The following is a 25,788-nucleotide window of genomic DNA, read 5'->3' on the forward strand; positions in this document are numbered from 1 at the left end:
GTAGCTAAAAGATTCCTGTGGTTTTCTCAGAACCATCTCTTGCAAAGTTATATTCACTTCTGAAATTATGTTCGGGAATACCAGGGAAGCGGACCAAATTTAACTCTTTTTCTTTTCTGAAACTTAACCATACCTTTGCATAGATAGTTTGGCGACCGTAAATCCATTAGACAAACCACTTCTTGAACTTGGTACAGAAAGGTCCTAGATTAAGTATTATTCCATTTTTGCTGTTTTTCTTTCGAATAACAACATGAAAATTCTAAGGAAAAGGTACGAATAGTCTGATTTCCATATCCTTTAGCAATATATCACAGTCAAATACTGTAAAGGGGGCAACATTAAACGACAGTTGGGGAAAGTAGACTCGTTTGTGACGTGTATATTCACAGTTCCCCGTATAATAGTGTTATACATGGCTTTCCCCATGACAGGACTATTTGTTCTGTTGGGTATAGTGCTATATGTGGCGCCTGGTGGCAGGATCTTTTACAGCACTAAAGAGTCCAGAAGTAGCTTAGAACTGTTGCACATATCACAGACAGGTACGATTCTTTGAAAGACGTACATAGATTTCACTGTCACGAATTTATTATAGACATGTAGTACTGAACTGATGTTTACTACTCTGTGTTGCTACCTTGAGCGACTTCATAGGTACCGAGTCATGTGGCTGCTTTAAGAGAGTTCGAATGTGGGGAGGCCTCCTGTGACAGAGGTAGAGCACTCTCTTCGCAAGTTTGCTCACAGGGAAAGGCACTTAACATGATTTTATTCCAGTGGAAGAGGATATTACGGATAGAAACCAATGTCCGTCTCGCGCCTCTTACACCGTCACTTCCTGTACATTTGCTGCGGAAGCGCACCACAAAGCTCAACAGTACTCGCTCATTTGCCCTACAAATTAATGCATTGCTTTGAAAATCACGAACTCTAGTTAGCCAGTTCAGTCTCAGTTTCGACATGTTCTAAGACGGAAGTGCCGCTACTCGTTCTCGTGACCAACACGAGTAAAGCACACCTTCGATTAACATGACATAAATACACTGAAGCGCCAAAGAAACTGGTATAGGCATTTGTATTAAACAGGCAGAACACAGAAATGCTGTCGGCAACGCCTATATAAGACAACAAGTGTCTTGTGCAGTTGTTAGATGGGCTACTGCTGCTACAATGCCACTTTATCAAGATTTAAGTGAGTTTGAACGTGGTGTTACAGTCAGCGCGAGAGCGATGGGACACAGCATCACCGAGGTAGCGATGAATCGGGGATTTTCCCGTTCAACCATATCACGAGTCCACCGTGAATATCAGGAATCCGGTAAAACATAAAACCTCCAACATCACCGCGCAGGAAAAATATCCTGCAAGAATGGGACCCATGACGACTGAAGAGGATCTTTCAAAGTGACAGAAGTGCAATCTTTCCGCAAATTCCTGCCGATTTAAATACCGTGCCATCAACAAGAGTCAGCGTGGGAATCATTCAACGAAACATCATCGATATGGGCTCACTCGTGTACCCTCGATGACTGCAGGAGACAAAGCCTGCAGTATTCATGGTGTGCCAGTTCCATCCATCACTACTTCAGACATTAGTCGAGTCTATGCCGTTCCGTGTTTCGGCGCTTCTGCATTTTCAAAGGGGCCCTAGACGATATTAGGCAGTTGTACCAGTTTCTTTGACTTTTCAGTGTAGGATGATTATTTTTCGCTTGGTATTCAAAATATCAGAACTACGAGACATGTAAATGAAGTACCACTCAGTGACGTTTCCGTCAGGTAAGAAGCTGAAGTCCTCAGTATAGAAGTATCTTGCACTTGCAAATCGATTTCATGTCGTGCGAAAATGTTTCAGCGACATCGTCTAAAGAAAGTATCACAAGGACCTTCTCAATATGTACGCCAGTGATACACCATTTTCCTCTTTCCTTACTGCACTGTTGAGGCTGACCCCAATTTATCTATAACTAATTCATAATAATTCCCTTCTTTCTTTTAAGGCATAATTTGACATTCGGAAGAAAATTTGAAATATTTTTCTGAATGTCAGCATTTCAATACATGCAGTGACGCCCATTTAAACGGCACTGAATGACGAACAAGCTAAGAAACCTAATCCGTACCAACAAGAGGCAAGTTTCCTTATATGGTATCGCGGAAATTTTTGGAAGGCTAAGTGATTCACACACGCTATGTGTACAGACCTTCGAAACTGGTTGAAATGGCTCTGAGCACTATGGGACACAACTGCTGTGGTCATAGGTCCCCTAGAACTTAGAACTACGTAAACCTAACTAACCTAAGGACATCACACACATATATGCCCGAGGCAGGATTCGAACCTGCGACCGTAGCGGTCGTGCGGTTCCAGACTGTAGCGCCTTTAACCGCTCGGCCACTCCGGCCGGCGTACAGACCTTCGTCCACATGTGTTTGAAGAGAGAGTCCGCACAGAGAATGGTTAATCCTGACAAGTACTTACTTTCCAGGGTTTCAGGGATTGGCTATTATATGAATACATAGTTTTAGGATTAGTCCGAACAATAAGGATCATCACGAGACCCTCCATATGTTTTCGCAAACGCAGCTCGTACAAAAGGAATAGTAATCACCTACAAGGTTGATATTATGAAGAAAAATTGTATTTTGTCAAAAGACATACGGGATAAACATCGTGGCAGATTAAAACAGTGTGTCCAACCGAGACTCGAACGTGGGACCTTTGCCTTTCGCGGGCAAGTGCTCTACCATCTGAGTTACCGAAGCACGACTTACGCCCGGTCCTCACAGCTTTACTTCTGACAGTATCTCGTCTCCTATCTTCCAAACTTTACAGAAGCTGTCCTACGACCCTTGCAGAACTAGCACTCCTGAAAGAAAGGATACTGCAGAGACATGGCTTAGCCACAGCCTGAGGAATGTTTCCAGAATGAGCCTTTCACTCTGCAGCGGAGTGTGCGCTGATATGAAACTTCCTGGCAGATTAAAACTGTGTGCCCGACCAAGACTCGAACGTGGGACCTTTACCTTTCGCGGGCATATGCCCTACCATCAGAGCTACCGAAGCACGACTCACGCTAGGTTCTCACAGCTTTACTCCTGACAGTATCTCGTCTCCTACCGGGCGTGAGTCGTGCTTCGGTAGCTCAGATGGTAGATCACTTGCCCGCGAAAGGCAAAGGTCCCAAGTTCGAGTCTCGGTCGGGCACACAGTTTAAATCTTCCAGGAAGTTTCATATCAGCGCAAACTCCGCTGCAGAGTGAAAATCTCATTCTGAGAACATCCCCCAGGCTGTGGCTAAGCCATGTCTCCGCAGTATCCTTTATTTCAGGAGTGCTAGTTCTGCAAGCTTCGCAGGAGAGCTTCTGTAAAGTTTGGAAGGTAGGAGACGAGATACTGTCAGAAGTAAAGCTGTGAGGACCGGGCGTGAGTCGTGCTTCGGTGGCTCAGATGGTAGAGCACTTGCCCGCGAAAGGCAAAGGTCCCAAGTTCGAGTCTCGGTCGGGCACACAGTTTTAATCTGCCAGGAAGTTTCATATCAGCGCACACTCCGCTGCAGAGTGAAAATCTCGTTCTGGAAACATAGGGTAGAGGCACCCGGACATAGCTATATAGGGTCTACATACCAAAAATTCATAATACAATTTCGTAATTTGCTCCACCTCACACTACAATTAACCAGCAGTATCAAGAATACTGCATCGTGGTACGTAAGCTGACAGGCCCAATTTTTTATCACCTCTCTGTCCTGCTAATGGTGTGAGAGGGGTTGGCACTGTAGGGCTGGTGAAGACGTGACGCAGTTATAGATGTGTGCTACTCATGACGGAGGTACAGAAAAATCATTTGGGCGGCACTGAGAAAGGGTCACAGATAATTTTATCGTGAAATGGAGTGCCAGAAATTTTAACCTGCTATTTTCTGTTTTTGTGGTAAGATCTTATGGAACCATGCTGCTTATGTCATCGGCCCCTAAGCTTAAACACTATTTAATCTAACTTAAACTAACTTACGTAATGGACAACACACATACCCATACTCGAGGGAGGACACGAACTACCGACGGGGGGAGGCAAGCGGACCGTGCAGGACGCCTTATACCATGCGGCTACCCTCCCGCGGATAACCTGCTATAATACTAATTCTGGTTATACAGGGGAAGGTGACGTGAAGTTCTGAGAGATCTGTCGGGGCAATCCTTAGAAGTATTCCTGCACTACAGGGCAAGATAATCGATCAAAGTAAAGTTTTGCTTAGTAGAAAAATGTTCTGAGCTAACGGTCTTTCTTAGGTTTATGGTTGTGCTTCCACGGGTGCCAACTGGTGTATATGCACATGCTGGTCGACTGGCGCTTTATGGTAGTTATTTACAAGTTCTGTAGATCATTTAAACAATTCTTTTATCGGAATAAACGAATCAGTTTACAGGATACATATACAAGATTAACGTTCTTACTTTTAGTCCTACTCACGCATCTCCATTTGTTTACCAGCTACCAGTTGTTAAGTAGAATTTCATCTATGCAACAAAAGGAACTTTTCAGGAAAGCTGATTTTAAATTAGATTTAAAACTTGCTTCGTTACTTGTCAGATATCTTATGCTATTTGTCAAAGTTAACATTTTTTGTTGTTCTATGTTGAACTCCATTCTGCGATACTGATAACTTTAACCATAGTTAATAAAATAATTTTCCCTCTAGTGTTGTGGATATGTACACCGCTGTTCTTCTCAAATTGTTATGGGTTGTTAATGACGACTTTCATTAGTGAATATATGTGCAATGACGGCGCAGTTAAGATTCTTAGCTCCCTGAGGAGGTATCTATACGATGTCCATAGGTGAACGCCGCCTATTTTTCTTACTTCTCGCTTTTGTGCAATCAATACTTTCTTTCTAAGTGATGAGTTACCCCAGAAAACTACTCTGTAAGATATTGAGTGGAAATATGCAAAATAGATTAGGAGGTTGATACATTTCTTTCCGTTATGAGCATTTTCGTGAAGAGCAGAAGTAGCTGAACTTCTACCAACTCAAGTTTTCATCAATATGTACATCCAAAAATCTGTAGCATTCTACCCTGTTTACTTAGTCCTGCTCATGTGCTACATCAATTGTCAATATGATTCAGTGTGTTTTCTTAAAAATTTGGGAAGAGTTTGTTTTCAGAGAACTACTTAATATTTGTTTCAAAAATATCATTTACCAACTTTTCTGTTGCTTACTGCATAACGGGATTTTTTACAACACTAGCATCAGGTGCAAATAATGCAAATTTTGGTTATTGGATGGTAAGTAGAAGATCATTCACCTATATGAGGAATACGAGTGGATCCAAAATTAAAGCTTTTGGGACTTCCTTTTTCGTTTTTCCATGGTATTTAAAATTTTCTGCCTTCCTGACATCGTTTTAGTTATTCAGCACAACTTTTGCATTCTGTTTACTTGTATGATTCATACTAGATGTGTATAAAGCCACGAATCTCATAAAATTTGAGTTTTCTCTAAGACATTAACATGGTCTCAAAATCAAACGCCTCGAGAAGATCACAATCAATACCACCTGACGATATATTACTATATAAGACTACTATTCGATGAGTGAAAGCGTGAATAGTATTCTCTGTCGTGCAAACGTTAAGGAGTTCAGACTGTGACATGCTAATCGAATTGTTTCCACTTGAGTACGTTACTTTTCGAATATTTTGGAAACAATATGTCAGTAACGAAATTGGACGGTAGTTGGTTAAGCCTTTCTTGCCATATTTCTTACGAGGTTGTTTAACGACTGTACATTCTAACCTGTGAGGAAAAAATCCCTGTGCCAGTGATGCATTGCACATATTACTAAGGGTATTACTTATTAAGATGAAACAACTTTTCAGAATTATGTTCGAAATTCCATAAAGCCTATATGAGCTATTTTTTTTAGAATTTTTATGGTTGTCTTAATTTCAGTGATGGATTTTTGTGCTATTTCTAATTGCTTAAAGTTTTGTGGAATGACTTTTTTCATATATTCTCTTGCTTTTTCAGTCGAGGCATTTATTCCTATATTTGTTGCCACACTTAGGAAATGATTATCCAAAGTACTTGCATCTTGTGAATTACGAAACACGACATTGCCATATAGTTCAATTGTGGAATTTAGAACACTGACTGAGTGTCCTGTCTCCCAGTCACAAATGTCGCATGTAGTTTTACTACTGTTTTATCCTTATAATACTATTATATTATTTGTAGTAGGAAAGTAACGTCAGATCTTGACTTCCTCTGGGCTTTACAAAAATTTCCCTCTTCCTTTCATATGCGATTTTAATTCCTTTGGTTACTTGTGGCCTACTTTTATAATGCATTTCTGTACAATTTTTAGGAAAGCAGCTCCCAAAAATTGACACAAATATCCTATAGATTACTGTGAATCAGACATTAGCATATCTCTCTGCATACACCTCATCAAATACCACCCCTTTTATCTTCTCTTAAAATAAGGTATCTCATTAGTAAGGCTCTCTGCTCTATATGAATCTGGCTCATGGTTGAAAGGTGCCAAAGTGTTTTTTTCCATTAATTAAGCGTCTGATCAGATAATCCATTAGCATTTGGGAGTACATTAATTGTTTCAACCTGGCTAATGGCTCTGAGCACTATGGGACTTAACAGCTTAGGTCATCAGTCCCCTAGAACTTAGAACTACTTAAACCTAACTAACCTAAGGTCATCACACGACACCCAGCCATCACGAGGCAGAGAAAATCCCTGACCTCGCCGGGAATCGAACCCGGGAACCCGGGCGTGGGAAGCGAGAACGCTACCGCACGACCACGAGATGCGGGCGGTTTCAACCTGACCACTGACTATAAAGATGTTGTCCTACTACTTTACTGCACAGGATTTGGAAAAATGACTACTGAAATTAGACTGAAACGACCAAATAGTGATACTAAATCATTTTTCCTGTGCTTATCTGTCAAGATATCTTCATCGATAGCTCTGCAGACTGGTAACTGTTCCTTATTATATGAAAGCAGCTCAATAATGCATTTAGATTTTCCACAAATCGCTGAAGGTTTCCTAGAGGAGATCTATAGACTGTTAGAATTATCAGAGAAGTATGCTGCAGTAACAATTCACAAGCAAATCTTCTAGGTACTGATCATTACAAAAACTATTTGTTTCAGTATTTCTGCTTTGTATGCAACTTTTGCGTATGATTCAACTCCTTCTTCCATGTTAACTCTACACGAAAATGATGCAAGTTTATAATCCATGTTATTTAACTTCTCCGTCCCTGGGCTTACATGTTTTTCAGAGTCACAGAAAATCTATTCTCCACATCCTCTCGGCATACAGTAACGTCCTCTATCTTGGTTTTCAATTCTTTAAAGTTGTGTCGGCACGAGAATATCGAAATTGACCATAGAATGACGTAAACTGGTCGCCTCCCGAGTTCAGTCACGTTTGTCAGCAAGCTTCATCGATGAACATGTCACCGTGAACAGCGCTTCAGAAGTGCTCCTACTCGTCGTCTGGGCCGCAGGACATATACATAACACATTTCGTGTACTGAGTAGGTTCTTAAACGATAATATTACCGCCATTTGACTGTATATCCGGTTCTCCGGTAGGAGACTGCGAAGTGGGAGATGACCACGAGGAAAGGATATGATAACCAACTAAGGATTACATCATACGAGTGGGAGCATAGAATTTCAGATGTTTCAAAGTAGCAGGAGAGCTAAAAATTCTGAAAAGTGAAAATTAAAGACTCAGAGCAGATTTAGTGGCGGTTAGCGAGGTGAAACTGAATGATGAATGTCTAGCCACATAATGTAGGGTAATATCAAGAGCAGCAGAAAATGGTATAAAGGAAATAGGGTTCTTTATGAATATGAAAGTAGGGCAGAGAGTATGATACTGTGGACAGTTTAGTGATAGGTCTGTTCTCATCAGATTCGACAGCAAACAAACGCCGATATGGTAGTCCGGATATACATGACAAATCGGAAGTAAAATGTGATACGGAGAAAGTACATGAGGATATAGAACGGGTGTGAAGTGGGTGGAAAACCTCATAAGCATAGGGGTTCGAAAGTGGTTGTACGACAAGGAACAGAAGAAAGGTTGGCGAGAATGAAAGCTTTTGAGTAAGAAGAAAGTCTAATAGTTCTGCAATAAACTGAAGATGGCAATTGCGAAAACTCTGTTCAGGAATGACATTAGGAGACGGTACGCTTTGAAAAGACTTGGGACACGGGTAGACGGCAGATGGATTACATCACGGTTACACAGAGATTCCGAAATCAGATACCGGAATGTAAATTGTATCCAGGAGCAGTTATACAGTTAGATGAAGAATAGGATTGTGTTAAGATCATCTTTCGAAAGAATCAGTGAGGATGAGGTGGGATAGTGGAGTAAAGCGGAATGATGGGACGCCTCTTAAATCCGCTAAGGATGTTGATACTACGATAAGGAATACCAGTGTAGGCACTTCAGCTGAAGATGAGTGGACATCGCTAAAGAGGGCAAGCACAGCTGTTGGACAGACAAATACAGTTACAAGGATTCTAACTGCGGATAAACCTTGGATAACAAGGGAAATACTGTAACTGGTCGACGAAAGAAGGAAATATAAAGATGTTCAGGGAGAGACAAGACGAGCCCAACAGTAGAAACACAGCAATATAAAGCATTTAAGAATCAAATGAATAAGAAGTGCAAGCAACCAAGCGGAAAGAGCTTGAGGAAAGATATCAAGAAGTAGTAAAAGAAATGGCCGTCGGTAGGACTGACTCAGAAGAAAATAAAGTCAAAACAAGCTTCGATGATATTAAAGGAAGGGCGATAGTAAAATTGACATAGCAGTGGACAGTTCACTGTTAAACTGGGAGGAGAGTGAGGGTGGATGGATATAATATATTCAAGGTCTCTGTGAGTGGGAGGAACTGTGTGATGGCGTGGCAGAAGAAACATGCAACAGTAAGTGTAGTGTTCCGATTACACATCAAGACATGTGCAGGAGAGTGTGTTACTGGTAAGCTCTGATTCTCGGTAAACATGAGGTTCGTATGGAATCTGTAACTTTATTTCTGAATACACATGAACGGCTTATTCCGAGATAATGATTTCCCTTGATGCCTCTTTCCACTACAGTGCGAGACACAGAGTTCGTTGATGTGTCGATACCAACCATCTCGCAAGATTTTTAGAAGTCACCGGGTTCCATAATAGGCAACAACAAAATTTTTGTCTGTTCTGCATTTTAGAATTAGCAGTCCTATTCTCTGGAATAAATTCATTTTAGCATTTCCACGTAGTAATAAGATTGCTTAACATAAAATGAGTCGCTACACAGTAAAAGTTCGTTCCTCAAGTTAAACTTAGGACCTAAGGAACAAGCAAGTGCCCATATTTCTAGAAACGAAAGATTATGCACCAGTGAATCTCATTTAAAAGTTCCAACCAGTGAACGGTGTTGTGTTATACCAGGACTAAGTAGCAAATTCGTGAATGTTCACATAAACCAGTGTTTAGTAGTTGGCAAGCATGACAACTTACATATCATAAAAATATAAACTACTCTGAGTATTTTTTGCCTCAAAATTACGCTGCAATCTCGTACTCAAGAATTTCTGCGAAAAGTGTTAGTGTGAATATAAAGTGCCTGAACTTACAGGGTTCGCGTGAGACCAATGACTTAGAAGTGGCGACACCTAACCCATAAATAAGTATAGGTGACAAATAACAGAAATAGATAAATGCAGAATAAATCTTTCACTGTACTCGTATTATCTACAATGAACTGAAAGTTATAAAGGTTTTCGAACATCTCCCCAGAAAACACAAAAAAGGGAATACTTTTTAAATTGGAACATAATTATAGAGGACAGCAATTAATATCTAGCGTACTTGATATAAATGTCAGGACAACAGTATGCACACAGTTGCTAATGTAGCTAATATGTGTGGCGAAGTCAAATTTTTAAAGTTACTCTTTTTTACATTGCTGTTCCTGTTCCAATGTTGTGAACGTTCCCAACATTTTACAGTTAAATTTACGCAGCAGTTTCTTCGTAAGTATCGAAAATTAAACACGTATTTTATATACATCCCTTCATAGGAAATTTTCATAATTGCGTCGCTATAAATACCATCCGCACTGAAATAATCGTCATGTAGGATTCTGAACGCATAAACAAATCACAAAAATGACACGGTAATTTTCTACAGACATATGAAACTAGTGGTAAATACGCAAATCATGCCGTGTTGATAACACTAGTCAACAGCCATTTTGTATATTTGATGTGATACATGAAATAGGATATATTTTCATGTGTAGAATGCAAATATACCTTTCACAATGTTCTAGCAAGTACCATTTTTGAGTTTTCAAAGGTATTTTTATTTCACGTTTTCAGTATTTCGATTTTTGCTGTTCTTCTGTTTGAATGTTTATTTGTTAGTTTTTGATTTGCAGAGGAGAACTAGAAGATCTACAAATCGTCAGTAAATGGTTGGTGTGGTAATCCAGTGGTGTGAAAGAGATCCTCAGTGAGTGTTTCCCGTGAAAGATAGTGCTAATTTTTTGAGTTTAAAAACTTACACGAAGAAAAATGGCAACTAGTAAATCTCGTTGCTGTCTATACCGCCCCGACAACTTATGTTAAGTGTGTGGGAAATTCACTCCAAAAGCCCAATGGAAACCAATGACTGATTTTGATAAGAATGCATACAAATTGTATTTTGATTGTCCTGTTGGTGATCACCTCATATTGCCCGCATAACTTGCACTACAATATAAACCGAGTGGTTGAAAGAAAAACGCCGAGCCATGCCATTCGCTGTTCCGATTGGTGTGGTGTGAGCTGAATGATCATTATTTAGACTGTTAGTTCTGCCTTACAAGTATTTTGGTACATTGAAGCAAAACTAGACATAAAGTATCCTAACGTATCTTCAGTGCATTTAACCTATGCCCCATGATGAGGGATGACCTGTTCCTGTCTGTAACTTGAAATCCATGGAACCAGACACCATGTGAAGTGAATCAGAAAGTATTGCACAGATAGAAGAGTACTGCCCTCAATATCATGACACTTCGTATCAGTTCTTTAACCGAAAGGAATTCAGCGATTTGGTTCGCGATCTAAACCTTTGGAAAAAATAAGCTGAACTCTTGGGGTCGAGACTGCTACAAAGGAACCTTCTAGCTCCAGAGACAAGAATTTCACGTTTCAGATCAATAGACGCTTCCTTTGCTCAATATTTCGATATACAGAATTCAATGTGTGTATGTAGAGATGTCAATGGTCTGATGATGCAGCTAGGTGTACAACATAATCCTCAGGAGTGGCGACAATTTATTGACTCCAGTAAAATCAGCTTGAAAGTAGTATTATTGCATAATGGCAATGCATTTCCATTGGTACCTTTGGCTTAAGCAGAAGACATTAAAGAAACTTATGAATCCATCGCATTGCTGCTAGAGGCAATCTAATATAAGGATCATGAATGACAGTTTTACTGCGATTTAAATGTTGGTGCACTCCTTACAGGTTTACAGGCTGGATTCACGAAATACTGCTGCTTTTTGTGCCTTTGGGACAGCCGTGACACCAAGAAATAATATACAGTCAAGGAATGGCATACGAGGAAGTATAAGGAAGTGATATATTCATGTAAACGTAAATGTGAACAATACTTTGTAAAAGCTGTTGATAAAGAAGGTGAGGCCTTCAATCACTTCAAAGAAAAGTTTCCCAAATTAAGGAGGCAAAGCTGAAAGAGGGTATATGTGTTGACCACAAATAATAAACTTGCTGAAAGATCCAACTTTTGATACCAAACCCACAGATATCCAGTTAGCTGCTTGGTCTACTTTTAAAGCAGTTGTGAAGGGCTTTTTGGATAATAGAAAAGACAAAAACTTTGTTACCATTGTGAATGATCTGTTGGACAACTATAAGAAAATGGGGTGTAGAATGTCGCTTAAAATTCACTTTTTGCTTTCTCACCTTGATTTCTTCAGGGAAAATTAGGGAGCCGTAATCGATGAGCATGGTGAACGCTTTCACCAATATATTCATACCATGGAACACCGTTACCAAGGCCATTGTAACCCTTCGATGATGGGTGACTATTGCTGGGGTCTTGGTAGGGACAGTGATGAAACGGCAAACAGAAGAGCTCCGTCGTCGCATTTTTCAAAATCAAAAGACGATTAAAGGTGAAAGTATCTTCTGAACTTATTTGGACCTTTTGTTGGAATCATGCCCATATATACATACAAAATAGTATTGATTTCAAACGTTCTGAATGTGTATTGTTGTTTGACTAAATTGTGTCAATTTTCTCAATTACCACTTCCTATTTTGCTGTGTATCTAGGAAATGTGACGTCATGGAGATAAATTGATTTCACCAGTGTATTCAGCACCCTAAAATTAGGTAAATCCATCCATTTGCAAACAAGATGTAGAAAAAAGTTTGAATTTGTTCACTAGTGTAATTTTTATGTAGCTGTACTATTGATTGGAATATAAAAGTGAAATTTGTCGTTTCAGGTGATGGTGTGCAGTTTCAACTGCAAAATTTCGGTTCTTCAGGTGCCAGTTTCTGTGGTATAACTTTTCCATAAATGTCGACCAAATTATGGACTGAAAATTTATTTCATACGAGGATTTTAGTCTTGTTGTATTAGCAGGTTAAATGATACATCACTGGGTTGAGTAAATATAGGGCAGTCAGTGTCTGATCGTGGTTTTAATGTGAACAGCACTGTGTATAGCTTAGCTCAATCTTAGTATACAACGCAGCAAAATCTAAAGTGACAGGGGCAGTAAAATAAGTACATTCCTTATTAGAGTAACAGATGGTACCGTAACTATTCTAAAAGGCAATGGACATTCTAGGGGTCTCAGTGTTGCTGCTATCTACTTGGAACTTTCGTTCTATACTACAGCATATTGTAGAAACATGGATAAAATTACGCCAAAAATAAAGACCACTAAAGACTGTACATTAAGTGCTTAAACGCATACTCGTAAAAGTAAATGAATTGTATCTTGCACAAGGTGGAAATTATCTCGAGTGTTTCTTAACAAGCACAGTAATAAATAATATGTAAGAAGAGGTACATCATCCAATACACGTTTCGAAAAATGATACATGAAGGATAAACCCAATACTGTACCTTGAATGTCTGCTATTATTACAATGTATTTAACGCTCAGCTCTTTGTAGTTAGGAGTATGTGTTCAGGAGAACATAGTTAGCATAACAGCTCACTAATATTTGTACCTTCATAAAAATAGCACCGTTTTGACACGAAAACGAAATTACAGAACAAGTCTCAGGAAGGAACTTTTAAAATAATCAGCGGTGTTGAATTATGATGAATGGTATGTAAGTCCTCAAATAGCTACTATATGATCAAAAGCCATATAATCTCTCCGTTATAGCATGTATGATTCTAATGTATTTTAACATCTTGTTCTCCATCCCAGTCATAAATACGAGCTATATGTGGTGCTAAAACTAAGTCTTACACTTAAAGACTAATTTTATATAGTCTGACTAGAAATAGAAACTTTTGCCTATTTCTGTTACATTAAGATGACAACATTTTGCGTTTGCAGTGTATGCATAGAAAACCTCATAACACTGTCTACTGCTACTCTAACGACGATGAGCCAGCACTAAATCAGTCGGAAGCGTGGCAGTATCCAATAGAGAGAGAATGAGTGATGCCACAAATTCCTTATCCACATTATGTGAAGATATCAGCGACTTGAATCTGAAGTATTCGTCCGTGAAAGTTTAATTTACTGCAGCAATTAAATCGTCGGTTATCGAGGAAAGCACTTCTTTTGAGTCCATGACGCTCAAAGCTGTGTCTTTGGGTACCCCGTATCAGTCCAGCGGTTCAAAGTGCAACTTGAAACCCTTCCGTGGGCTGATTACCATTCCCATTTGGAAGTCCTCGAGCTCCTCGCGCGTGGCCGTCGTGGTCACGCGGAACGCCGGCAGCAGCCTGGAGAGGGCGGCGCGCATCTGCAGCTGCGCGTACTTGCTGCCCAGGCAGGAGCGCGGCCCGCCGCCGAACGGCAGGAAGGCGAACGGGTGCCGCTCCTTGCTCTCCTCAGGCAGGAACCTGCGGCGAAGCGTCGACACTCAGAACCGCACTTAAAGTGTTAGCGATGTATAGTGTAAATATAATAGCGACAGGTAAGGCGCACATAATAATATCTGCTCATCTCCTTTATGCAAACACCGCCAAAAATCTTCACGAACGCTGTCATCTGGAAGCCTTACTTTCTCATGCTGGTTGTAAGTTAACTATGTGGGAAACTGATGCTAAATTTTTCAGCTTAGATGGTTTTGTTAAGCTTTTATGAGCAATACATAAATTCCCCTAGCTTGATTACGGAACCTGGTGAATAATAAGGAATGTAACAAAAACCATCCGCACAAAAGTGAGTTAATGAAACAGCTACGGGAGGAATATGCTTCGCACAATACGACATTTCCTGACATTATACACTGCCCCAAAGAAAAAAAAATCGCAACATGATAGAGGTGTTGTGCAACGTAAACGAAAATTGGTAGGTGTGTTTCTACATCTGAAAGACGATGTCTGTTGAGATTTCCTGCCAGTCGTATAAGAATGGCGCAAGTGGCATTACCATGAGGATTCAAATCAGGTCTTTAACAGTCGCGAGCGTAGTTACTTGTGAAATTAGACGCGGTGAGTTGATGTTAGTCGACAATGCCATTCAGGTGACAAAGACACCATTATCAGCAACTCACTGAGCTCCAACGAGGTCGTGTAATAGGTCTATGAGTAGATAGATCTTCTATCTGCGATACTACATCAATACTTGGCAGGAATAGTTGCTGGCGGCGGTGGCCGTGAAAATGTCCGGCTGCAGGTAGACCGGGCTCTGGACGGCCATTTTCCCCCACCGAGAGCAAAGACCATCGTGTTTGGCGTATGGCTCTGGCGATTCGTACTCAATCTGCGCCAACAATATGGGCACCACAGTGACAAAATGAACTGTTATAAATGTATTATTTCAAGGATAGTTCCTAGCCAGCCGCCCTGTAGCGTGCATACCAATGACTGTGTGCCACCGTCGTTTGTGACTTCAGTGGTGTCAAGTGAGAGCTCAATGCAGGGCAGGATAGAGGCCTGTTATGTCTTCTGATGAAAGCTGGTTCTGCCTCGGTGCCTGTGATGGCCGCGTGTTGGTTAGGAGGAGGCCAGATGAGGGCCTGCAACCCAGCTGTCTGCGTGCCAACACGAGGGACCTATACCTGGAGTTGTGGTCTGGGACACGATTTCGTACGACAGTAGGAGCCCTCTTGTGGGTGTCCTACGCAACCTAACTGCCAAATTGTACGTCAGTTTGGTGATTATACTGTTGTGCTGCCATTCTTGAACAGCCCTGCAGAGCTATTTTCCAACAGGTTAACTGTCGTCAACACACCGTTGCTGTAACCCTACATACTCTACACGGCATCGACGTGTTGCTTTGGCCTGTTCGATTACTAGATCTGTTGAGCTCATATGGGACATGTGCGTACGTCACTCTACCACATTAGTAAAAACCATTAACAGTCTCTTTATTGGCAGGCAAACTGCAACAGACACAGAACTCCATCCGACAAACTGACACGCCTTACCTGAAAAAAAAAAAAAACAACGGATTGAAGTTTGCATGCCTGTGCTCAACATTCTTTCGCTACACCGTATGTTAATGTACGAGCATCTCACATTTGGAATGGCTTATCTCGCACATCCTTGAACCTGTGATCTTGCAAAGGTACTCAGTTAAATATGTTACGTAGACAGATGTATTCTCGACATTTCATTATTCTACATTCACTATTTTTTGTTGTTGCAATTTGTTTCGTCAGTGTACCTTTCGCCTGTGAAAGTGAAGTCTACGTGAAGTGAAATTGCGAAGCAGTTTGTATCAAGTGGTACCTAGGTAAAAGTACTCATACATGCAATGATAAATGAAAACAGTACTAAGAAACATGTGATATTAACATTCAATCTATTGTAACCGGTGCAATAGGAAATTTGAAACTCTCCGATTTTTAAATGATAATTTTGGTAAAGAGACAGTGTAAAGTGTACTTTTTTAGCCCATTCAGTGGCATTTTTTAAATTCCATCTGATATCTGGTTCGAGGAAGGACTAAGATGTACAGTTATAAATAAGAAAGCAGAAAAAGGTGTAAGCGCTTGTATTTTAAGAGGAAGGTGGAGAGTTTCAAAACTCTGATGTCGTGAGGACTGATAGAAACAAGTATTAGTGAATGCAGTTGTTTTCAATCCGTGTCAGGTGAAACAGACTCCAAGAATCTAAATAAATATTTCGATGGAAGGAGTGACTTACGTACAGAAGTGACGGATAGAGTCATTTTAAATTAAAATCGTGTGAACTGCTGAATAATAAGTGATTAACACCGAGAAATACTTTTAGACGTTAATGAATATAGTTAAGGTAAAGAAAAGATGTAATTTATATTATTTGTTGAGAGTAAAACAACGCATGAACCAAATTCGATAAGTTATTGTCTTATGTTATCCACCATCTTAGTTAAATACTAATACTGCAGCGGCTGTTTCAAATCAAACTACTAAGGACACGTGACTCTTGATGGTCAGTTTTCGCGATGATATTTGTGTATTCGTGGCCCAGAACCCTCACAGAAATCATAAATTGGACTTAGATTATGAATAATCTTTAAATATGGTCCGAGCAGAATCTTACATGATGTAATTGTTCTTTGCTAATACACTCCTGGAAATGGAAAAAAGAACACATTGACACCGGTGTGTCAGACCCACCATACTTGCTCCGGACACTGCGAGAGGGCTGTACTAGCAATGATCACACGCACGGCACAGCGGACACACCAGGAACCGCGGTGTTGGCCGTCGAATGGCGCTAGCTGAGCAGCATTTGTGCACCGCCGCCGTCAGTGTCAGCCAGTTTGCCGTGGCATCCGGAGCTCCATCGCAGTCTTTAACACTGGTAGCATGCCGCGACAGCGTGAACGTGAACCGTATGTGCAGTTGACGGACTTTGAGCGAGGGCGTATAGTGGGCATGCGGGAGGCCGGGTGGACGTACCGCCGAATTGCTCAACACGTGGGGGTCAGGTTTCCACAGTACATCGATGTTGTCGCCAGTGGTCGGCGAAAGGTGCACGTGCCCGTCGACCTGGGACCGGACCGCAGCGACGCACGGATGCACGCCAAGACCGTAGGATCCTACGCAGTGCCGTAGGGGACCGCACCGCCACTTCCCAGCAAATTAGGGACACTGTTGCTCCTGGGGTATCGGCGAGGACCATTCGCAACCGTCTCCATGAAGCTGGGCTACGGTCCCGCACACCGTTAGGCCGTCTTCCGCTCACGCCCCAACATCGTGCAGCCCGCCTCCAGTGGTGTCGCGACAGGCGTGAATGGAGGGACGAATGGAGACGTGTCGTCTTCAGCGATGAGAGTCGCTTCTGCCTTGGTGCCAATGATGGTCGTATGCGTGTTTGGCGCCGTGCAGGTGAGCGCCACATTCAGGACTGCATACGACCGAGGCACACAGGGCCAACACCCGGCATCATGGTGTGGGGAGCGATCTCCTACACTGGCCGTACACCACTGGTGATCGTCGAGGGGACACTGAATAGTGCACGGTACGTCCAAACCGTCATCGAACCCATCGTTCTACCATTCCTAGACCGGCAAGGGAACTTGCTGTTCCAACAGGACAACGCACGTCCGCATGTATCCCGTGCCACCCAACGTGCTCTAGAAGGTGTAAGTCAACTACCCTGGCCAGCAAGATCTCCGGATCTGTCAACCATTGAGCATGTTTGGGACTGGATGAAGCGTCGTCTCACGCGGTCTGCACGTCCAGCACGAACGCTGGTCCAACTGAGGCGCCAGGTGGAAATGGCATGGCAAGCCGTTCCACAGGACTACATCCAGCATCTCTACGATCGTCTCCATGGGAGAATCGCAGCCTGCATTGCTGCGAAAGGTGGATATACACTGTACTAATGCAGACATTGTGCATGCTCTGTTGCCTGTGTCTATGTGCCTGTGGTTCTGTCAGTGTGATCGTGTGATGTATCTGACCCCAGGAATGTGTCAATAAAGTTTCCCCTTCCTGGGACAATGAATTCACGGTGTTCTTATTTCAATTCCCAAGAGTGTAGATGAACGCTGATTATTTCGTAAGAACTCTCAGGATTTTTTTTTTTTTTTTACAGGAAAGAATACATTAGTGTTGCGCGTGTGGTATTGTTTAAGGAAACATGTTGCCACCTTGAGTAATAGCTCGCTGAATTGTGTGAGATGACTTTTGTGAAAAATTTTAGTGCCATTTACAGTGTTTGACAGACAAAATTGGTGCACGTTCCGAGTTGGCGATTTCTTTAATTGGATAACTATCTGTAGTCGGGAGAGACTGCGATTAAATTAAACCTCATGTTACACTAATAATAAGTAATTGGTTTCGTTGTAGTCCTGCCCAAGATTTATAAAATACTGCAATCCTAATCGCACGCCACAGTTTCCTTGTGAGATGCGTATGATTATTATTACGCTATTGTAGCCAAGATCCTTAATACAAAACGTCAGTTTACAACACTTATTAATTATTCGGCAGTCTTAATAAAAAATACATAAACAGAATCTGTTACGGAATACAGTTCCCTGTACAGGTCTCTGCATGATGCTCTTGAGTACATACTTTTAGGCTCTGGAAACTTCAGCTTGGTTTAAATTTATGGTTACAGAAAGAAAACTCCTGTGTGACATTATACAAAGAAACTGCGAAGTACGTTAAATTTTGTCATTCGTGTATAACTTGAAGTACAACGAAAGTGACGCCAGTAAGAGTTTAAAGATAAATTACAGCAGGAGCAGCTGGTACCTGTCCGGACGGAAGGAGAGCGGGTCGTCCCAGACGCGCGGGTCGCGGTGCAGGAAGAAGACGAAGACGACGGCGGTGCAGCCCGCGGGCAGGACGGTGGGCGGCTCCCCGGCCAGCGCCACGTCGGCGGCCAGCTCGCGCGACAGCAGCGGGCCCGGCGGGAAGAGGCGCAGCGCCTCCTTGATGACGCGCTCCTGCAGCGCCTCGTCGTGCCTCGCCGCCTCCTGCACCTGCAGCAGGTGACCCAGGGGATCGACAGCTGCCCCGGCGCCACGCCATTGCGTCACTCTCGCTGGGCCCCCTCAGGTGGCGCCATTCATTGCGACAGGATAATGGTCTAACTCAAGTTGTTCAACAGGTGTACAAAGCTTCTCCTCCGCATACTTTCTTATGGACGTCAGTTAAGTGGCACGATTGTTTTTCAGAAACCAGTAATCGCAGTAAATGGTAAACATCAAGAGTATAATAAAGCTGTTAGAAACAGAAAATTACGTTTTGCAGCACAACATTCGTAAGGAGCATGAATTGAGAGGCTATGTACTGAGTGCACAGATTTAATTAAAACACAAGGTGGTAAACACTGCTAACAACTTAATTAGTAATTCCCTTGCCGCATGTCTTTCAACGTTAGAGCGTGTGAACAACTTTCAATCGGTATCAACAAACAAGAGGCTGGTTAGTTAATAGAAACTGAAAGCTGTTCATGTTTTATAACCTTGCGAGACATTCAGCCAGTGAATTATTAACTAAGCTGGTAGCAGCTCTTACCACCGTGCGTTTAAGTTGAATCCGTGCACTTAATACACAATCTGTTGTTTATAGTTGTCATGTATGATGTGCCGCAACTCAGTGCAGGTTGTTCAATCAGGAATCATCTACACAAAAGAAGTAACCCCTTCAAATGTACTGTTCGATGACTGAAGTTTAATCCAACACTTTTGTGACGTGAAGGGTATTATGCCAGAGAACTTCGGTTTAGAATGTATCTGGACTTATGATTCACTAATGGCAGTCAACGTACCACGTATGAAGATACTAACGTAATAATCTGTAAGCCAGTTCAGACAAAAGTAAGCGTAGGGTGGTTCACACTGTGAAACCTCTCTGTAAATAAAAATTAAAATGAAATGATCTTATGGCAAACTCTGATGGATAAACAGAATAGGGACTGATGACACAGATGTTAAGTCCCATAGTGATCAGAGCCATTTGAACCATTTTTTTTTTATAAACAGAATACTTAAAAGAAATGTAAATCCCTATCTGTTTGATGTGTCACATTACACATTCTCCCTCTGCAAATGATGAGCTGCATCCACAACGCCTGATTCCTGAATAGATTATAATAGTCTTTAGAGCAATGGAATAACTTAACTAGGTGAACTGTAGTCAACCAAAACCATTTCTCATTTCCTTTTACATTCTTTACAAGAGTGTAACAAAGTTACACTGATGAAATAAACTCAACGCTCACTTCTGTTTATTATTTTATTCCATTCTTGGGATCAGATGTTGCAGAGTTTACAGTAAACCGCCATCTTATGTTCAGGAAGGAATGGATACATCGTGAACAGATCTTTCTGTTTTGCACCTGATAAATATGGCTAATCATTTAGATGAAGTGTAACACGCCCTACATTCGCCATTGTCTTTCTTCTTTTAAGTACTCTGATATTTTTCCATTCTCATGCAGTAGTGCAACAATTTTTTACAGCTATTTGAGATGGATGGGATGAGACACTTTCATTACGCATTTGGACATCTTCCTCGCCTGCATTAACAATCTCCCAGCATAGTTTTTAAAATTTTAACTTCATCTAATGTTACACATATTTCACACTAGGTCGGGTGAATGACGACCCATGAATGTTTGTTATGTTGTGAAACATATAGGAAATTCGTTACTAAAGTCTTAACTTCTGTAATGCTGTACATAATTTCACTTGATCGGATGAGCAGCGTCCCAAGAACTTTTACTTTGTAATAAAATTTAATTTTTTTGCGCGAAGTTACATATTTGGACTCTAACAGATTGCAGTCGATCGTATCTTGTCAATTTTACATTATGTATACAAACAAAAAGCCTTGTAAAGATTACTATACGCTGTTTATAAGTAACACGTTATTACAAACCGTTGAAAAGCCAAGATTGCACAATACCATTTTTATTCAAGACATCCAGTTTCAATAGTCTTAGCTGTCATCGTCAGGTCTAACACTTTCTTGTAGTAAGTCATGATCATTTTAACCTGGACATCATGCACAAGAAAAATATTTGGAAATTTGTGGTAAGATTTTATGGCACCAAACAGCTGAGGTATCGGTCCCTAAGCTTACACGTTACTTAATCTGACTTAAACTAACTTAGGCTAAGGACAAGACATACTCATGCCCGAGGGAGGACTTGAACCTCCGATGGGGTGTGCCACACGAACCGTGGCAGGACGCCCTTGACCGGGTGGCTACCCCAAGCGGCTCGTGCACAAGATGTCAGGTGGGTAAAACTCAACGAATTATAAACGTCTGTCATCGCTAAGATATTTAAAATATTTTACATATTGTAGTTTTGGCATACGTTTATAATGCGAAGAGTTTTATCCATTTGACATCTTATGCACGAGGTTTATTAATCTGACAACCACTCACATGTTTAATGTACCGGGGGGTTATAGTTAAACTATTCCTATTTAACACATTACAATACGGCAACTAGTTACCGTACGAGTATCTTGAGTGTGGGGTGCATGTTTTCCATGTGTCGCAGCGTCAACGTCCTGTTCTGGCCTTGACCACCAGGTGCAGTGATCAGTCATCGTGATTCATAGTCTCATACACCTAACCAGTGTCAGTGCTCTTTCTGATGTGTCAACATGAGCTTTGACAAAATGAGTAGAGCATTATTGGTGAAGCTCTATTATCAACACAGCAGTAATGGAGCACCTGCACTTCGGGAATATCAGAGGCTGAAACGATTAAGGAAGGGTCACGACAGAGGAACATCCCGTGGTCCATGACCGAAAGGTGCTTCGAACAATTTTCAAATGGTATCCGTACAAGATCCATATCGTACAGCAGTTTGTTCCACAGGATGCACAACGACTTGCTGACTTCCCTCTCCACTTTACTGTAAGGATTGCATTAGATGAGGGCTGGCCCTGGACCATCCTACGAACAGGTGAAGCTCATTTTTCTCTATCGGGTGAGGTGAACACACAGAATAGCCAAGTGTGGGGATCTTCGTCTCCACTCACTGAGCATGAAGTTCCTCTGTGTGGTGAACGTTTTATCGTATGATGTGGCTTCACGGATACGTTCATTTTTTGAACAGGTTGGCGCTCAAGCACCAAAGACGTGCAGCGTTACTACGATATGCTTCGCCCGCATGTCATACCCGCTCTGCCGGAGACAGACGCACTGGACTCCACAATTTTCATGCAAGATCGGGCCCCACCACACATCGCTCGTGAGGTTCACCTGATTCTCCGAAACGCATCTGTAAACGGTTGAATTATCAGATGATCGTTTCCAAATGCTCTGCGGGCACGATCACCTCATCTCACTCCCTGTGATTTCTGGTTGTGTGGCTACCTGAGCCGGCCGGTGTGACCGAGCGGTTCTAGGCGCTTCAGTCTGGATCCGTGCGACCGCTACGGTCACAGGCTCGAATCCTGCCTCGGACATGGATGTGTGTGTACCGTTAGGTTAGTTAGGTTTAAGTAGTTCTAAGTTCTAGGGGACTGATGACCTCATATGTTAAGTCCCATAGTGTTCAGAGTCATTTGAGCCATTTTAAGGCTACCTGTCCTAGGACAGTGTTTATCAGGGGAACATTCGTATAAATGCTGATCTGAAGCACAAAATATCAAGAGAGGTAGACAGTATACCTAGGGACGAGCTTCGTTCAGCTGCTTAGAATGCAATCCTGGGTTTACAGACGCTTCTGGACACTGATGGGCGCCATGTTGAGCCACATTTGTAGCAGGTATGGGACCGGTATGTAATTGTATGATGTACCGTACCAGCACATTAAAAGTTTTTCAATTGAACTGATTCTGCCTTACCTCTTCCCCATGTCCTTGACATCGGTACTCGCTCGGTAGTCAGTTCCCGTGTTATAATGTGTTAAAAAGAGATAGTTTGATTACAATGACCGGGTGTAAGGTGATGACAGCTTTCATCATTTGATAGCTCGTTAGCTCCGAGTACGATACATTGCAAAGTATTTCATGAAAAATAACATATGTAAACACGAATGTGACCATTCTTTTTAAAACGAGATAATAACTGCTCTAATTTTTAATATCATACTTGAATTTCGTTAACAGCCAACTAACACTCGCACGTATGTTTCTCAGACTTAATTCTTCGTGCAAAATATGGCGCAGTTGCACTTTCACTTTTTCCTACAGTTGCACTCTCTGCATGAGAAGCCCTGACGAATTTCATTATATCTTCTCAACTTGTACAAGAATTACAAAATGGCGATACAATGTAAAAAGAAAAAAAATTCGTAAAGTACGACTTGGATCAGTGCGCTTTTTTGATATGCAATCGAAAGCGTGATATATCCAGTTTGGCCGTACCTAGGCAACCGCCTCTTTTGCCTTCACACTCGTGGCAGGCTTTCACAGTCGCGCTGACTTCACAGTGCACCGGATAAAGCTGGGACTCCGTGGTTGACCACCGATATCTGGACGACGGCTATTCAAAGACAAGTGCCCGCAATGATGTAGGACATGGACGTTACAAGCAACTGCCAGGACTGAACAATACTGTGATCGAGAATGTGCTGCTGATCTGTCAGTTTACGTTCCTGAGAAACGCGTCGCTCGGATTTGGTAAAGGACAGCCCTTGTATTGCATTTGTTGTTTGTTATCTGTAGAAATCACGGGCAAAGTAGAATGGCTGAGCCGTATGGACTAGTATGCTGAGCACCTTAGGTATAGAATGTACAAGCTCATATTCGGAGCTGCCCGTTGTGCTATAGGGTTCTTCATTCTGTGTATTACAGGCTACCATTGCTAAATTTTTTTATATCATTGTTACTTTTGTCTATGGGCTTCGAGCCGTGTTTTTAATTTCTGAATTATGAGTTGCTTCAGTAATCTATTTTTTACTAGGCATAAATGCAAGTTCAATATTCCTGCCTTAGTTGAAGCTATGTGGGCGTTCTCGTCCACATTTATTTATACGCTCGTTTATGGCATTAACCTCAAAAATTTCAATTTAAAATCATGCAATGCACATTTCTAAGGGTTTCTGACTGTTTATTATTCATATACCTGTGTCTATCGGGTAAGTACCTCAATAATCTCAATTTAAAATCAAGTTATGTACATTGCTAAAGATTTCTGTCTGTCAATGATGCAGATTCTCCTGTCCATCGGGTTCGAGCCCTATTCGCAATTTATCAGTACTACTTGTGCTGGCTTTAGTATTCAAAATTAACTTTACTACTTGTTGGTGAAGCCAGTTGAGCGTTGTTGTTCAGATTTTGTTTATACATTTTCCATCGTTGGCCGCATGTTTCAAAGTATTGCCTGTTCTGATGCGGTAACTAAATGTCTATTTACGTTGCATTTATTATTATGAAACATTTGGCAATTGATATGTTTCCTCTATCTTTTAGCTCATTATTTGCCTCATTTAATCTATGTCTAAACAGAACCCCATGAGGGGATGACATCTGAAGCTGACTCTCTGATTATAAAATTGTATTGTACATTTATTTGCATTCATTGACGATCGGCAACCTTTACGTAGGAAACTATTAGGAGTAACATTTTCAAAAATGAAATGGTCTTTCTGGTTCAGTGTTAAGTTTCTGTGACCAGGCATCGTACTGCTACCATCTCCTTGCTTAGTACTGAGGATGTTCCAACGCCATCGTTCGGAAGAAAGACACATCAGACGGATACTTTAAATAGTTGAATATTTGGATGAAAAAATCGAATGGGAATGCAAAAGGGCGGATGTACGAAGGAAATAATGACTTCGAGCCGTACAGCGTAATGTGGCAATGCAACGGGTGGAGTTAGAAATTGATGCAGGACAAGGACTCGAACCTGGATGCTCTGCTTCTCTATATGGGTTGCCTTAATTGCCACGGCCGTCCAAACAGGTTGCCCGTTAGACCCAGATTCCCAACTTCCTGCTCTAAACAGCGCGACAACGCCAGTCCATTAACCCTCTACCGTGCACATTTCTCTTTCACGTATAAGTTGGACCGTTGTTTGTGCATCGGCACTGAAACTTTTCCATCAGACAGCAGTTGCATCCATAGAATTATAGATAAGGGTGGGGTCTGTTGTACTGTCGCAATCTATTTCACATCCTATTTCTTTTCCATTCCTTTCACCTCAGCTATTCATATACACTGAAGCGCCAAAGAAACTGGAATAGGCATGCGTATTCAAATGCAGAGGTATGGAAACCGGCAGAATACGGCGCTGCGATAGGCAACCCCTACATAAGACAACAAGTGTCTGCCGCTTCTACAGTGGCAGGTTATCAAGATTTAAGTGAGTTTGAACGTGGTGTTATAGTCGGCGTACGAGCGATGGTACATAGCATCTCCGAGGTAGCGATGAAGTGGGGATTTCCCCGTCCGATCATTTCACGAGTGTACCAGGAATGTCAGGAATCCGGTAAAACATCAAATCTCCGATTTCGCTGCAGTCAGAAAAATATCCTGCAAGATCGGGACCAACGATGACTGAAGAGAATCGTTGAACGTTCAAATGGCTCTGAGCACTATGGGACTTAACATCAATGGTCGTCAGTCCCCTAGAACTTAGAACTACTTAAACCTAACTAACCTAAGGACAT

At 41.7% G+C, this 25,788-nt stretch overlaps 1 protein-coding gene across 1 annotated transcript in view; it reads right to left on the minus strand.

Annotated features, from left to right (window-relative positions):
• Positions 1-12,788: 12,788 nt before the first annotated feature.
• LOC124798998 (cytochrome P450 4V2-like) overlaps positions 12,789-25,788 on the minus strand; it is a 101,927-nt gene continuing 88,927 nt past the window's right edge. Inside the window, exons 6-7 of the mRNA XM_047262534.1 lie at positions 18,960-19,189; positions 12,789-14,160 (exon numbers count right to left, since the gene is read on the minus strand). Coding sequence (XP_047118490.1) covers positions 13,920-14,160; positions 18,960-19,189 — 471 coding nt within the window. The 3' untranslated portion in view covers positions 12,789-13,919. The remainder of the gene's footprint in view (positions 14,161-18,959; positions 19,190-25,788) is intronic.

Source organism: Schistocerca piceifrons, chromosome 5 (genome assembly GCF_021461385.2).
Source record: "Schistocerca piceifrons isolate TAMUIC-IGC-003096 chromosome 5, iqSchPice1.1, whole genome shotgun sequence".
NCBI lineage: Eukaryota > Metazoa > Arthropoda > Insecta > Orthoptera > Acrididae > Schistocerca > Schistocerca piceifrons.